General features: G+C 48.2%; 1 protein-coding gene across 8 annotated transcripts in view; it reads left to right on the top strand.

The window, feature by feature from the left end:
• The window catches only part of GRAMD1A (GRAM domain containing 1A), a 167,297-nt gene that overhangs the window by 48,067 nt on the left and 105,238 nt on the right, over positions 1–13,992 (top strand). The window contains exon 1 of one of the 8 annotated variants that reach the window (XM_083162054.1): positions 3,621–3,773. The exons of 6 other annotated variants lie outside the window; for them this stretch is intronic. Coding sequence is in view for 1 of the 2 variants with exons in the window: in XM_083162053.1 (XP_083018179.1) it covers positions 10,302–10,480 (179 nt within the window). In the remaining variant the exon portion in view is untranslated. Of the gene's footprint in view, positions 1–3,620; positions 3,774–9,928; positions 10,481–13,992 lie in introns of those variants that run through there. One more of the 8 variants, XM_083162053.1, reaches the window with a different exon arrangement.

Here is a 13,992-nt window from a genome sequence, read left to right as displayed (position 1 = left end):
CAATTCCTGCAATGACCTTTACAGAGATTTGCTGACAGGGACTCCATTTCCACTGTATCCTGATGATGGGAAGACAGTCAATAGGTTGACATCAAAAGAATTATACTGACAAAAGGACAAGACAAGCAAAAGGCCGACATGGCAATGACACATGAAAGTGTTGACATGAGTTGTTCACGTTTTTTTCTCGTATTTGGTGGACTTTTTCAAAGCGAGGTGTGTCGACATTGACACTAAAAATCGTGAAAAACTCATGTTGCCATTTTCAGGTGTTGCCCTTTGTCTTAGTTGATCTAGCGCCCGTCAACCTTTTTCAATATCGACATAATGCATTGCCTTTTGGAGTGCGCTCCACTGGTAATTTTCAGCTTTTTTAAGATCTGCCGACTCCATTTCCGTTTCAATCTCTCCTAAATCATTTCCCGTCCTGATATGTTAGGAGTGACCGCTCGACTTCCCATATTTCAGCAGTAGTTGCTTGAGATGATCTGTAACTATACCTCACTTCTGTTTCTTTTGCTGTGCACGGGATTGCGCCACCCACTGGCTGGTAAAAGATGAAGTTAAAGGGAATATTTTGTCATTTTTTTTTTAAAGACATGGGGCCAAATGTAACGGGGTGTGAGAATCAGAAAGTGAGAGATTTTGGGAGACTTTTCCCATTTTTTTTTTTAAAGCGACAATCATTTACATGGCAAAATCACCCTGGTTCTGCAGTGGTAATGATTGCCACTGAATGTACTATGCATTGTGTTACATCACACCACTTATCAGATACCGCTGTCATTAATGACTGTATGTACCTAGAAAACCTCTGAAGACAGCTCTCCTTATAAGAGGAGGACTTCTGGGTGGTATCCGTGTATTGGTTGACCATTATTGGTCAACATGTTGACACATGATTTTTTAAAATTCTTTTACCGTTCCAAGTGGGCATGGAATAAAGTCCCCCATACCCTAGTCCCATTAGTCCTAAAAGCTCTCTCAGCCAATCAGCAGCCGTCCATCTTTTGTATGTTTTTGATTTAAACTGCCCGTTGGGGATGCAGAGCGGGGAGAGCACCTCTCCTGCCTGGTGCTTCACCGCTCTCCAGATAGGTGTGTGCCAGCGGTGCGGACCCTATCAGATGCGATACATCACAGGTGTTGAAGGCCGCTCTCCTGGTCGGATGTGCACGGGGCCTCCGATTGGATCAGATGTCATACACATCCGATTTAGGCTGATTTCACCAATCTCAGCCCGATTTTCGGCAATCGGGTAATTTTGGGCCCAATCACAGAGTATTTTAGATTAGTGTGCAGCGGTACACATGTACTGTATACACTTATACGGTGACCATGTTGCCAGATTTTGACATATACAAAAGTGAAAAACATTTCCCTGTGTCAACAATTTTCAAGTCCAATTTTTATGTGTCGATTTTTTTTGTCAGTGTCAACTTAACCTATGTCAACCTTTTTTACGTGTCGACCTATTTACTGTTGAATGACACACATGCAGCAGCAGGCATTGAGGGGGGGAAGGGGATCTGATCGAATCCCTCTTTTGCACATTGTGACGAGATACCCATAGGCGTCGTTCAGCCAGCGCTATCTACTGATGGCATTGGTTAGCGGGTTCCAACCATAGCTTCCTGCTGCATTTTCAGCTTTCGCCCAAGGCGTGTGAATCGCATCCACGTCACTGAACTGAAGTCGGTCAAAAATAAAAATTCCAGACATTTCCAAGGACAAATCTTCAAAAGCTGTCAGTGAGCGGATTATTCTATGCCTGGGACTGTCTGATATGCCCCGGACCTGCCCCTTTATGAGTTAATCCATTGTTTGTGTGTCAGTCTGCGCACAACTTGTTTATCTAGATACTGGCTTCATGCCTGCAGCTACTGAAATCTGTGTGACAAGCCCGTGCCAGCCACAATGCCCCCTCCACCGTGTCTGCTCGGTGCCCACATAGATCCTGTGCCAGCCTATACGTATAACATACAGAAGCTGCCCAGCCCCCTTCCCAGAGAGCTAAGTGTGCCCCATCCACTTCTGTGCCAGCCACCCCACATTATCTGCACACAATGCGCGCCAATCCCTCTATTCATATACGTAGTATAAACAAACACAGGCTGGCGGATTCCCTGCCCCCAGCCCTGGTGCCCAATTGCCAGGCCCAGCCCAGTATTGTGATGCTGGAATTAGGTTAATCTCACCTTCTAGCACTGTTCCCACACGGCATGCACCGCAGCACGGAAAGTATTAGCCAGGCAGATGTGACCTCTCACTAACGGGCCCATTTATCGATGATATTTGCCGCATATATTATTTAATTCCGGGCTGCAGTCCTCGTAGGTTTGTATGGGGGATGCTATGGTGTTACAGCTAACATTTCGCAATCCGGAGGTTATTCGCCACCACCCCCCATTTTAGCCTATGGACTGCACTTCTCAAACTGAGCCAGCAGAGGGCTCCTCCAGAATCTGCCCCAGTAATGGCCACTGCGTTGTGCATGAGTCCCGACGCAGGAATAAACACATAGCAGGGACAGGCAGATCCCAATTCTAGATTTGGGTGGGGTGTGTTTAAACTGAACTCTAAATTGCAGTGTAAAAATAAAGCAGCCAGTATTTACCCTGCACAGAAACAAAATAAAGGAATGGGATCATATGGTCGACCGAAAGATGGTCGACAGTCATTATGTCGACACCACTAGGTCGACACACTGCAAGGTTGACACGGGACGATGTCGACAGTTGATAAGGTCGACACAAGCATTAGGTTGACAGGGTCTAGGTCGACAGTCAAAAGGTTGACATGGGGGTTTTCACTGGGTTTTTTTTACCCGAATGTCGACACAGTCGACATGGACACAGGATTAAGTGCACCGCGGCCCCTCGCATGGCTCGCTGCGCTCCGCACGTTATTTTATTCTCCCACCACACCCTAGTGGATGGTAGGGCATGAAATACCGCCTGTCGGCACATGTCGGCTCAAAAAAAGTGAAAAACCCCATGTCCACCTTTTGACCGTCAACCTGAGACCCTGTCGACCTAGTGCTTGTGTCGGCCTTATCACCTGTTGAACTTGTCCCATGTCGACCTAGACCCATGTCAACCTTGCAGTATGTAGACCTAGTGATGTCAACCTAATGACTGTCGACCAACTTTATGTCAACCAACCGACCGTACCCCCAAAATAACTCACCTAAATCTAGCTCTCTGCACCTGTTACATCTGCCCCACCTACAGCACAGCACAGTTTTGCCCAGGTCTTCCTCCTCAGCAGAACCGGAGCAGCCAGTGAGTATGACAATGCTGTAATTTAAACATCTAAACATTCATATATTTGACCCCGAATGACTCTTGTAATGACCTTGCCTCTTTGCGGAAGAACATTGTGTAGGTGCTGGGGAAGGCCAGGAAAGGACATAATGTCCTGGTATCTAGTGACGTTCCTCCTGGTCCTCCAGGTCAGACTCCTTTTCCTGGCTCTATGACCGGCGGTTCCTGCTGCCACTCTCCCTGTTTTTCTCTCCTTTCCGGATCCTTTTGTTTCGGTTCTGAGGGGAATTTCATGGTGTCGCTGTTGCTGGGAGGCTGATAAAAAGCTGCCCAGCATGAGAGAAATGGGCCAGCGCTGGTTCCTGGCTCAGCCACAGAGGACGGGAGGGTAGGGGTGGGCCTGCATGTGAAGCTGCGATGGTTCCCTGCCAAGCTAAAAGCGTTCCTGACGCGGGCCCTGGAGCTCAGACGTTTCCTTGCAAGTTGTGGTAAAGGTCGGTTCTCAAGGTCAGTTAGGACAAAAACAAGAACCCTACAGACTGTGCTGCTGTGAGCAAGGGATATGGGCACAACCCAATTAAGGTCGACAAGGCTAAGGTTGACACCTGGAATAGGTCGACAAGGCTAAGGTTGACTGGGTCGGATTGTTGACACAAACATTAGGTTGACAATGGAAAGGTCGACATGCGGTTTTCACTTTTTTAGGGGACGACACGTGCCAACAGGATGTATTTCATACCCTGCCATCCACTATGGCATGGAGGGAGAATATAATAGTGGAGCGTCCAAGGCATGATGGGAATTGTAGTTTCACAACAGCTGCCATAGTTTGGACATGCCCTCTGTGACTACTGCTGTGCATTTGGGTTCAGCAATGATTGTCATCTCCTACAGCAGGAATGGGGAGAATTCGGCCCTCCAGCTGTTGTTGAACTACACATCCCAGCATGCCCTGCAACAGTTTTAGCTTGGCCAAATAGCAAAGTGGTTCCCGATCCCTGTCCTAAGGTGACTCCTGTATCCCCGTATATTCCTCTTGCTGCACGTGTCTGTGTACAATAATTACTCAACATCAAAGGAATCAGCTGGGAAATGACAGGCGATACAGCCCCCAAATGTAACAAGGTAGAAAACAATGTTCATCTACTTTAGAATCAATATTATCATCCATTATTTATATGGCGCCCCAAGGGTTCTGCAGCGCCTAACAGAGTACAGAAACAAATGGGCAAAACAAGATTACCTTATTTATTATTACCAGTTATAGCACACATATTCCGCAGTGGAGCTTACTCTCTAGGGCCAGATGCACTAAGCTTCAAAAGTGATAAAATGGAGAGCGATAAACCACCAGCCTATCAGCTCCTACCTGTCATGTTACAGGCTGGGTTTGAAAAATGTCAAGTAGGAACTGATTGGTTGGTTGTGCATCAGTCTCCATTTTATCACTTTTGAAGCTTAGTGCACCTGGCCCTTGGGGGGTTATTTACTAGATGGGAGTTTTTTGAATATGGGCTGTTGCTATGGGCAACCAATCAGCTTCTGTCTATAATCTTCTAGAAGGTGCTAAATAAGTAAGAAGTACAATCTGCATGCACAGAGCGGGGGTCCCGGCGACGTCGCTTACCGATATTGTTACCGATATTGATCGTGTTTATGTGCTATGCGATTCTCATGCACCACCACCGATATAGTTATCAATATCGCAGATGGCGGTAATAGTCCAGTGTGTACCTAGCGTTAATCCCGACATCTGTAACATGGGATCCAGCCATTGGGTCCACAGTCAATAGGGTGACGACTATGCCGGCACAGTAATGGAAAGGTTGACGTGAGTTTTCTCAATCTTTTGTCATTTTTTTTTTACTGTTTCATACTTTACCATCTTATGTGAACTACGTTTTGGAATGGAGGGTACACAATGTACAAATGGACACCCCAATAAAAGTGAAAAACTCATCCACCTTGTGTGTCACCCATTTCTGTGTTGACAGGTTTGCCTGTGTCAACCTTTCCCCCCAAGTCGCTCTTGTGCATGCTGACCTACTGGGATCATCCCAGACACTGTCAGCCTCATTACTGACAACTGTACGATCCATACCCCTGTACCATAACCCTCATCATCCGCACTTGCCCATTACTGGACTGTGGTATTGGCCAAAACAACTGAGCTCTGAATCGTTAGCGCCCGTGTCAGTCCTGGGGAGGTTTAGGTGGCTGCACCTTGTCAGACTGTTTGGGCTCCAAAGACACATTTTGGGTGAATATGGATTATTGGGGTTATTCAGACCTGCACCGCTGCAAATTCTCAGGTCAGGTGATTATCGGCAGAGCATGCGTACAGATCCTAGCGCACTGCAATAAAATGTTGCTACTTTTTTTTATCGATGGCTGTACACAAGTTGACTGACAGGGAGCTGTGTTTGGGGGCGGTAACCGAACATTTTCTGGGAGTGTCAGGGAAACCGCAGGCATGCCCAGGTGTTGTATGGGAAGTCGCGTGATGTCAGCTCCCCCCACACACACCCATGATGAGCCTGTGAGCTGGTTTCATTCTTCCCTGTGTCAGCAGTGTATAGAGGGAATTGGTATATATCGGTATAAATGCCCCTGTACAGAATCCTCCCCTCTCCGGCAGGGTTTTATATGTGACCCGACTGTTGTAGAGGAGTCTTGTCTGCACTCTACAGGACCTTGATATCTAACCTCTCCGGGGGTAATTGGAGAGCGCATTCAATGTCTGTGTATTGGAAAAAGGGTCACAGAGATCGTATGGTGCTCAGAACGACCGGCAGTCACAATAAGAGCGTGGGCGCATACTAAATATAGCCAATAACCGCTGTATATGTGACACCGCTTTCCTGCAGGACATCTGGGTTTATGCATTGTGTCAGTGCAGCAGGGAACAAACACCCAGTGAGAGAGAGGTGCTGGACATCTCTGTGGTTTGTGGCTGCACTATACTGGACCTCAGGCCCCAGAAGGGTTGGGGCTACCAGACAGTGGGAGGGGCTCTAGCAGTGAGCTGGTGTAATGGCGTGGACTGGGTGTGGCCTGGGAGTAGGTGGATAATGGGGGCAGGGTTATTTTGTTCCAGTTTTAAATATATGTAAATAGTGAGAGGCCCCATGTTGGCATTTTGGTGCCTCGTGCCTTCCACGTCACCTCGTAATAATTCCGCCATGGAAGAAGAAACCGCTGCCTTCACTCTGGACTGCTTACCTTCATGCCACACACAAAAAGGCACCTGGACCTTTGTGGCGCCTTAAAATAATACTATTACTAATTCTTTATAATAACTGGCTGACACTGCTCCTCACCTCTATGGGGGGAATCAAGTGTTTTGTGCCACAAGTTGGTACTCGACACACCAAGTCAAGTGTACACAGCTGGACCACCAGTGGGGGCTGCACAGCTGGGCCATTAACAAGGGCTACGCAGCCTTCGGAGAAGGGGAGGGGTTAAAATGATGCAAAGAGTTTCGAATTACGAATGCCTCTGCGGTGAAGGGTTAAGCGAGGACTCCAGGCAGCATGCGGGAGACTTGGCTACCTTCCCGACCATCCAATTTTCGGGAGGGCAATTTTGGGAGGGTTGGCAAGCATGCCTAGTGCATGTCGATATTTTGGTGTCACCATGTAATCATAATGGATTCCCATGTTAGCAAGCGCTGAGTAAGTCTAGGCTCACTCAGCGCTGTGATGACCGTAGGAAGATGGAGGCCGCTGATGAAATCAGTGGTGTTCCTCCCAATGGCAAGGAAACGCTGCGTTACCACCCCAAATGGCTGCAGGGTGTCAATAACCCTGTGTATGGACAGCGAGGACTAGCCCTTCACTAGATCTGTTCTTTCAGATGTTGTGTTTGTCCTATGATCAGTAGGGCTGCGAATTCGCGTACAGGTCTGAATTGGGCCCATAGACACACAAACAATTGACCTGCATGTTCAGTCGACGACAGGGGTCATTAACGATGCGTGGGAGAGTGTGTGCGGTTCTGTATATGTGCGAGTATATGATTTTTTTCCCATTTTTTTCAAGCGTAAATTACTCCCATTTAGCAAACTACTCTGCACCAGCCCCCCTGGTGTACCTACATTTATACAGTCTCATAGGTAACACCGTGTTTTGCGGAACACACACACAAGTGCGGGGCACTTTAAATAAACCATTCTCAAATGGACAAAACCATGTGCACTGCAGGTGGGGCAGATGTTACTTGTGCAGAGATAATTAGATTTGGGTGGGGTTTTACTTCAAGTGAGATCTATATTGCAGTGTAAAAATAAAGAAGCCAGTATTTACCCTGCACAGAAACAAAATAACTCCCCCAAATCTAATTCTCTCTGCACATGTTACATCTGCCCCCCTGCAGTGCACATGGTTTTGTCCATCTATGAAGGATTTTGTCAGAAAGAGTGAACCAAAATAACCCCCATGGTGAGCAAGCTGAGCTATGCAAGTATATGTGGTAGACTAAATGGGGTCCACGGGTTCAAATTTATCATTTATTTTTTCCAAAAATGGGAACATTTTTTTTGGGAAAAACCTATGTTGATATTCTAATTTGTCAACCATTACAATGTTGTTCTTTTGCTTGTGTTGGCCTATTTACGGTGTGAGCCTAATATTTGGCCAATTTAATTTCATTAGGATGATAACGGTGGGAAGGGGCTGCACATTTTGAAACAGGAAAATGTATATATTAAATTGTACATTGTTCATTTATTTATTTATTAATGTTTATTTATATGGCTCCACAAGGGTTCTGCAGAGCCTTAACAGTTAAGCCCCATACACACTAGCCGATTGTCTATACCGCTGTTGTTACCGATATCGTTCAGTGACGTCACCCGCCACCCCTGACACACATTCCCCCCCCTGTTGCTACCATGTTTGGCCAAAGATCTAATCAGCATTGTGCACCCAGCACAGATGCTGGAGGTGGGGGAATTATTATCCATACTGGAGCGCGAATCATTAACCATATTAAGCAGACATTATGAACAATATATCATTAACAATATTGTTGGTACTTGTGTATTTTGGCGGCGCCCCCAATGTCTGTCGTACGATGAACGCATCGCATCGTATGCCATGCACCCGATGGCATACGATGCGATGCGATGCGATTTTGACCCCCTATACGATCAAAAATCGTATTAGCACCCTAAAGGGTGCTTTTGAGCACCCTAATGGGTGCTTACAATGTTAAATGCACCCCCACGCCACCCCCCCCACTATAAACGTGAACCCGAAGCGTGGCGAGCGCAGCGAGGGGCGGCGGTACGCGTCCTACGACCTTTTCATACCCCCACTATCCACGTCGGCGTGGAGTTGAGAATAGAATAGTGTGGCGAGCGCAGCGAGGCGAGCGCACGCGGATACCTTCACAGGTAAACGCGTCCCTTCGCGGGCTTCACAGGTATCCGCGTCCCCTCGCGGGGCTCGCTGCGCTCGCCACGCTTCGGGCCCGGTGGCTCGCTGCGCTCGCCACACTATTCTATTCTCAACTCCACGCGGACGTGGATAGTGGGGGTATCGGAAGGCTATTCTGCGTAGGGAAATCGCATTAAATCGCATCGCATGGGCCATTTTAGGGCCATGCGATGTGCGATGCGATTTTCCTATGTAATTTATTCACTGCTCTCTCAGCCCCGAGCCATCGCATCTTCCGCAAAATCGCATCCGATTATATAGGGTGTGCGATGCCATGACATTAGGTATACAATAATATGATTGTATGTCCCAAACATAGGTTTAACGCCCCCCCCCCCCCCTTCACTATCCACGCATCTACCGACTTTTTCATTACCCCACTATCCATGGATGGATTTGATTTTATATAGTGTGGCGAGCGCAGCGAGCCACCGAGCCCGAAGCATGGTGAGCGGATGCGGAATACATGTAAAGTAATCCATGTACGCTCGGCACGCTTCGGGCTCGGTAGCTCGCTGCGCTCGCCACACTACATAAATTCAACTCCACGCCGACGTGGATAGTGGTGGAATGAAAAGGTCGGAGGACGTGTTCCGCCTCCGCTCGCCACGCTTCGGGGTGGAGGTGGATAGTGGATAGCATGCCGCTATAATGACCCATGCAATGCGATGCGATTTCCCTACGGTGCCGTACGTAGGAAATCTGGGCGCCGTTCTAGGAAACAAGTACCTAACCGAATCCTTCCAAAATTTTGAAAAATGCAATAACGTGCAATTTCGGAACCTTACTAAAAATCGCATCTCATTAAATCTCACCCCTAGTATCTATCTATCTATCTATCTATCTATCTATCTATCTATCTATCTATCTATCTATCTATCTATCTATCTATCTATCTATCTATATCTAATATTGCACACACATGCAGCATAGTGATCTAGGTAATTTTGCAGGGCTGTATGCGACTCTAGCAGAGCAGATTTTTCTGCATCATTACAAAGTGACTCCCTCCTCCCCCCACTCCCCCCCCCCCCCCCTGGAGATACGTAACATCCTAGGGACCCTCGCTGGATATTGCAGATTGTGCACTCGGGGGGCTGTGACACATTCTGCCTGTTGCATGATGCCTCTTTTCTCATTTCCCATCTCCTTATAGAGAAAGGGGAGGGGAGAGGAGGCGAGCGGTGAGTGGGGGGAGGCCTGGTGTCAAATTGCTGGAGGAGAGAGGGAGAGGGAGAGAGGGGGAGAGGGATCAGGGAGGTAGGGACTGGTAGACGGGAACATCCACAGAAAGGCCGGCTCAGAAACAGGAATGGGTACACAACAAAGGCTCGGATACACATAGCTCCCCGGCAGCAGATGTGCAGGCTAGATACACACACACACACAGACGCACAATCCCACAGACGCACACAGACACACAAACACACAGACACAAAGGAGGCGGACGAGTCGAGTCGCACACAGATGCAGCCAGAAAGGATGACAATTAGAGGGTCAGGAAACGACATCATTCCCTAGAGCTGCCCCAAATCTCACCGGCGAGCGGGCAGACACAAGGCGATGCACACAAAAGAAGCAACACAGGGAGAATGACATGATACACAGTGACAGACAACAGACAGACATACACGCACAGCAGACGCACGGCAACAGCGCCGCACCGGAGCCCCGGCGAGGAGAGGGCCATGCAACCCAGCGCAGATGCTCCGACGCGGACGCCAGCCTGAACCACCGGGTCTGCGAGGGACATGCGGAGCCCCCCATTATGATTGAGTGAGTGTGAACCCCCCCCAACTTCCTTTCTCTCCACAGCCGGTGTCCTCTCATTTGCATACAATGGGCCTGATGTCACAATCACAGTGGATATACCATGTAGCGTTACATGTCCGCTACCGCGGAATATACAGAACAGGAAGCGTGATGGCGCGATATGAGCAGGTCTATATTTTGCAAGCGACTGTAGCAGTATTCTCTGTTGTCAGGCGTGTTGTTTTCTGGGTACGGATGAATGGGTCACCGTTATTCCCCCCAGCAACGCATGCTCCTCTCATGGTGGTCACCGGAGCTGGCACTCCGTTACTGGTGTGCACACAGCGCACACACACGCACACACGTGCTCAGTGTTTTGGGATACAATATTACAATTGTTTGGAATTGAAAACGTGGCACCAGTAAGAAATGAAGGCCACACACTGGTCTACCAGTAACCCCTGCTGGTCTCTGCCCAGAAACTTCTGCTCTGTCTGCACCTCTACACCGAGGTCGCTAGGAGAGAGATAAAGTGCCAGCAAATCAGCCCTAACTGCCACATTACAGGCTGTGTTTGAAAAATTACAATTGGGGGTTGTTATGCATCATTGCTGAATTTAAAAATCTCAAAATGCCCAGATGGCACATTGCTTCTGTTGCTATGATGTTTTCAGCAGGCTGTACAATGCAATTCGGGTTTCCGAGGCCGGGGTGCACTAAAGGGAAAATGCGGTAAAACCCCCAGAAGTCCAGTTATGCACACGATAGAGCTGTCCTTTGTGCTAATAATTGCGTATGTTAGTGCATATGCGATTATTCAGAATGCGAAGCCCGGCGATGTGTGGCGGGATGCACCGGCGGAGGTTAGTGCATCCTGCCCCGAAAGTGGCTGCAGGTAACAGAGGGAGCCCAGGCCGCAGATGGACGGCCAGCACGTGACCCTGCTATTGTATGACTCGTGGACATATGCGCCCACCTGCGGAGCGTGTCTTCACTTCGCACGATCCAGAACTGTCCAGGCGCTGGTCCCGGTGATGCGCGTTTATTGGCGGGCTGTAACAGGGCTCTCTGACGTTAGGCTAAGGGTGCCAAGTTCATACCGAGCGTGCAGATAGTGGACGGGCGCACCAGGAGACGTGCGCTCAGGCCCGTAATCACATTTATTGCTGCGCACGTGGCGCGGGATCATGTATGGAAGATGCAGTGCCAATGTGTGTAATGTAATCCGTGATAATTCATTGCTTACGCATAGTAATATTGCATATAGAGATCTGCGTGTATAGAGAGGTGGTACTAGGCTGCTGACCTGGAATGATGGTGATCAGGGGAAGTGGTACTGTGCATTTGTCTCACACACACTGGGGCAGATGTATTAAGCCTTAACAAGAGATAAATGCAAGGGTGATAAGGAGAGATAAACATCCAGCCAATCAGCTCCTAACTGACTATTTTCAAACACAGCCTATAACATGGCAGTTAGGAGCTGATTGGCTGGAAATGTATCTCTCTTTATCACCCTTGTATCTGCCCTAATGAATGATAACTTTAAAGACTGCAGCTCCCGACAATCTCTATTAATGTTGTTGTTATTATTATTATATATTTGATATACCGGCCCCATACCACAGAGAATGGAATTATTCCTATTAATCGTTACACACGAAGGTCCTGATTCTGGTTAGCTTGGTAAGCTGACCATCGAATGATTTCTCCTAGCTTTGCTGGATGAAGACGGGGTGGCCAGCGGACTTCCTGTGATGTCAGCCACCCACTTCCTGCAGACATTGTCCCGGCCGCGTTCCCATGGGAACGTCCAACGTTATCAGGGGGATGCCTATAAACCGTTGGGTGTTCCCATGGCGATCCATGTCCCAGCGGCTGTCCCGCCCCCGGCAGCTGCTGGGAAGGGGTCACGAAGCCAATCGCAAAGGGGCGCTTCACATGCGGATAATAGAACGTGTATGCGCAGTAACCAAAACATCGGAACGGGGCCGAATTCGGCCCAGTCCGAGTCAACTAGAATGACCCCCTGAGATGGAACCAGAGCACAGGGAAGCTTTTTTCTTAGAATAGAAGCCATGAGCCCAGCGATGCTGACCTCTGTGCCACCGTGCCGAGTCTAATTGTTCACCATAGAACACGTCACAGATGTGTCACTGTAGATAGAAGCCTCAGGCTCGGGGTGGGAATCAATTGATAACTCGCTGTAAACATTGGGGGTTATTCAGACCTGATCATACAGCTGCTTTTTCATCAAGTGGCCAAAACCTTGGTGCGCTGCAGGTGGGGCAGATGTAACACGTGCAGAGAGAGGTAGATTTGGATAGAGTGTGTTGTTTCCGTGCAGGGTAAATACTGGCTGCTTTGATTTTACACTTGAATTTAGATTTCCGTTTGATCACATCTCACCTACAGCTAACTCTCTGCACATGTTACATCTGCCCCACCTGCCACGCATCATGGTTTTGTCCATTTGCTAACAAAGCAGCTTTGCGATGAGATCTGAATCGATTGAATAGTTCAGATTGGCTATCCCGGAAATGGTGGGCCTGCAATGTTTCCTGACCATCGCATGTTTGTGTGGGGTGTTCTTCTGAAGTATGGGGGTGCAGGCAGGCTGACTGATTGACTCTGACACCTGGTGTCTAAGGGCCAGATGTATCAAGCTTCAAAAGTGGGGGGTGATAAACAACCAACCAATCAGCTCCTACCTGTCATTTTTCAAACCTAGCCTGTAACATGGCAGGTAGGAGCTGATTGGCTGGTTGTTTATCACTCTTAGTTTTATCACTTTTTGAAGCTTGATACATCTGCCCCTAAGCCAGAATGTACAAGAGTTATGGGCACCTTCAATATGTTTGTATGTATAATGGACAATAGCAAACATACTCTACATGGGAGTTAAACTCCCAACCTCATACACCACAGTCAGACACATGATCTACTGTCTCCTGCATAGGAAGCCTAGTCATTCTATTGTTCAATTAAAATATTAGGGGCGATTGCCACCAGTGACTCTGATTTACGACGCAAAGCCTATTTTCAGCTAATCATCCAATTAGAAGTCACACTGTGCATTGAATTGTGCTCAGCCCGCCACACGGTAGAACACAAGGGGAATACTTAGATTGGCGTTTGGATATTTTGCACTTGAGACTTTGTGGGAAATCGCAGCTGCGCGTGATCTGCGCAGAACTCTAAAGCAGGTCCAGCCTCTGAGTCGGGGTCCATCAAGGGCCACATTTTAGCCTGAGAAGTCGCCTCGCCACAGCTACCGTGGACAGAGACAGGCTGTAGAAGAGGCAGTGTCAGGCCATGCGATAGAGGTCTGACTACATTTCACACTCATTTACTGTAAGGTCCACAAGAAGGGACACGTCTTATTAATCCTACAGCCTCCCTTCCTCTTCGTGATGTGTCTGCGTCTCAGTCATGTATATACATGTGTGTATGACAGCACGGCTTACGTGGGGCTCGCAGCCTGCGTGTGATACACCTATAGGGAATGGGGTGATATTAGTGACCTCCTCCTATAC

The sequence above is a fragment of the Crinia signifera genome, chromosome 19, assembly GCF_055691185.1.
Source record: "Crinia signifera chromosome 19, ASM5569118v1, whole genome shotgun sequence".
Lineage (NCBI taxonomy): Eukaryota > Metazoa > Chordata > Amphibia > Anura > Myobatrachidae > Crinia > Crinia signifera.
Note: the sequence above shows the minus strand (reverse complement) of the source record. Positions and strands in the feature narration are given on the sequence as shown.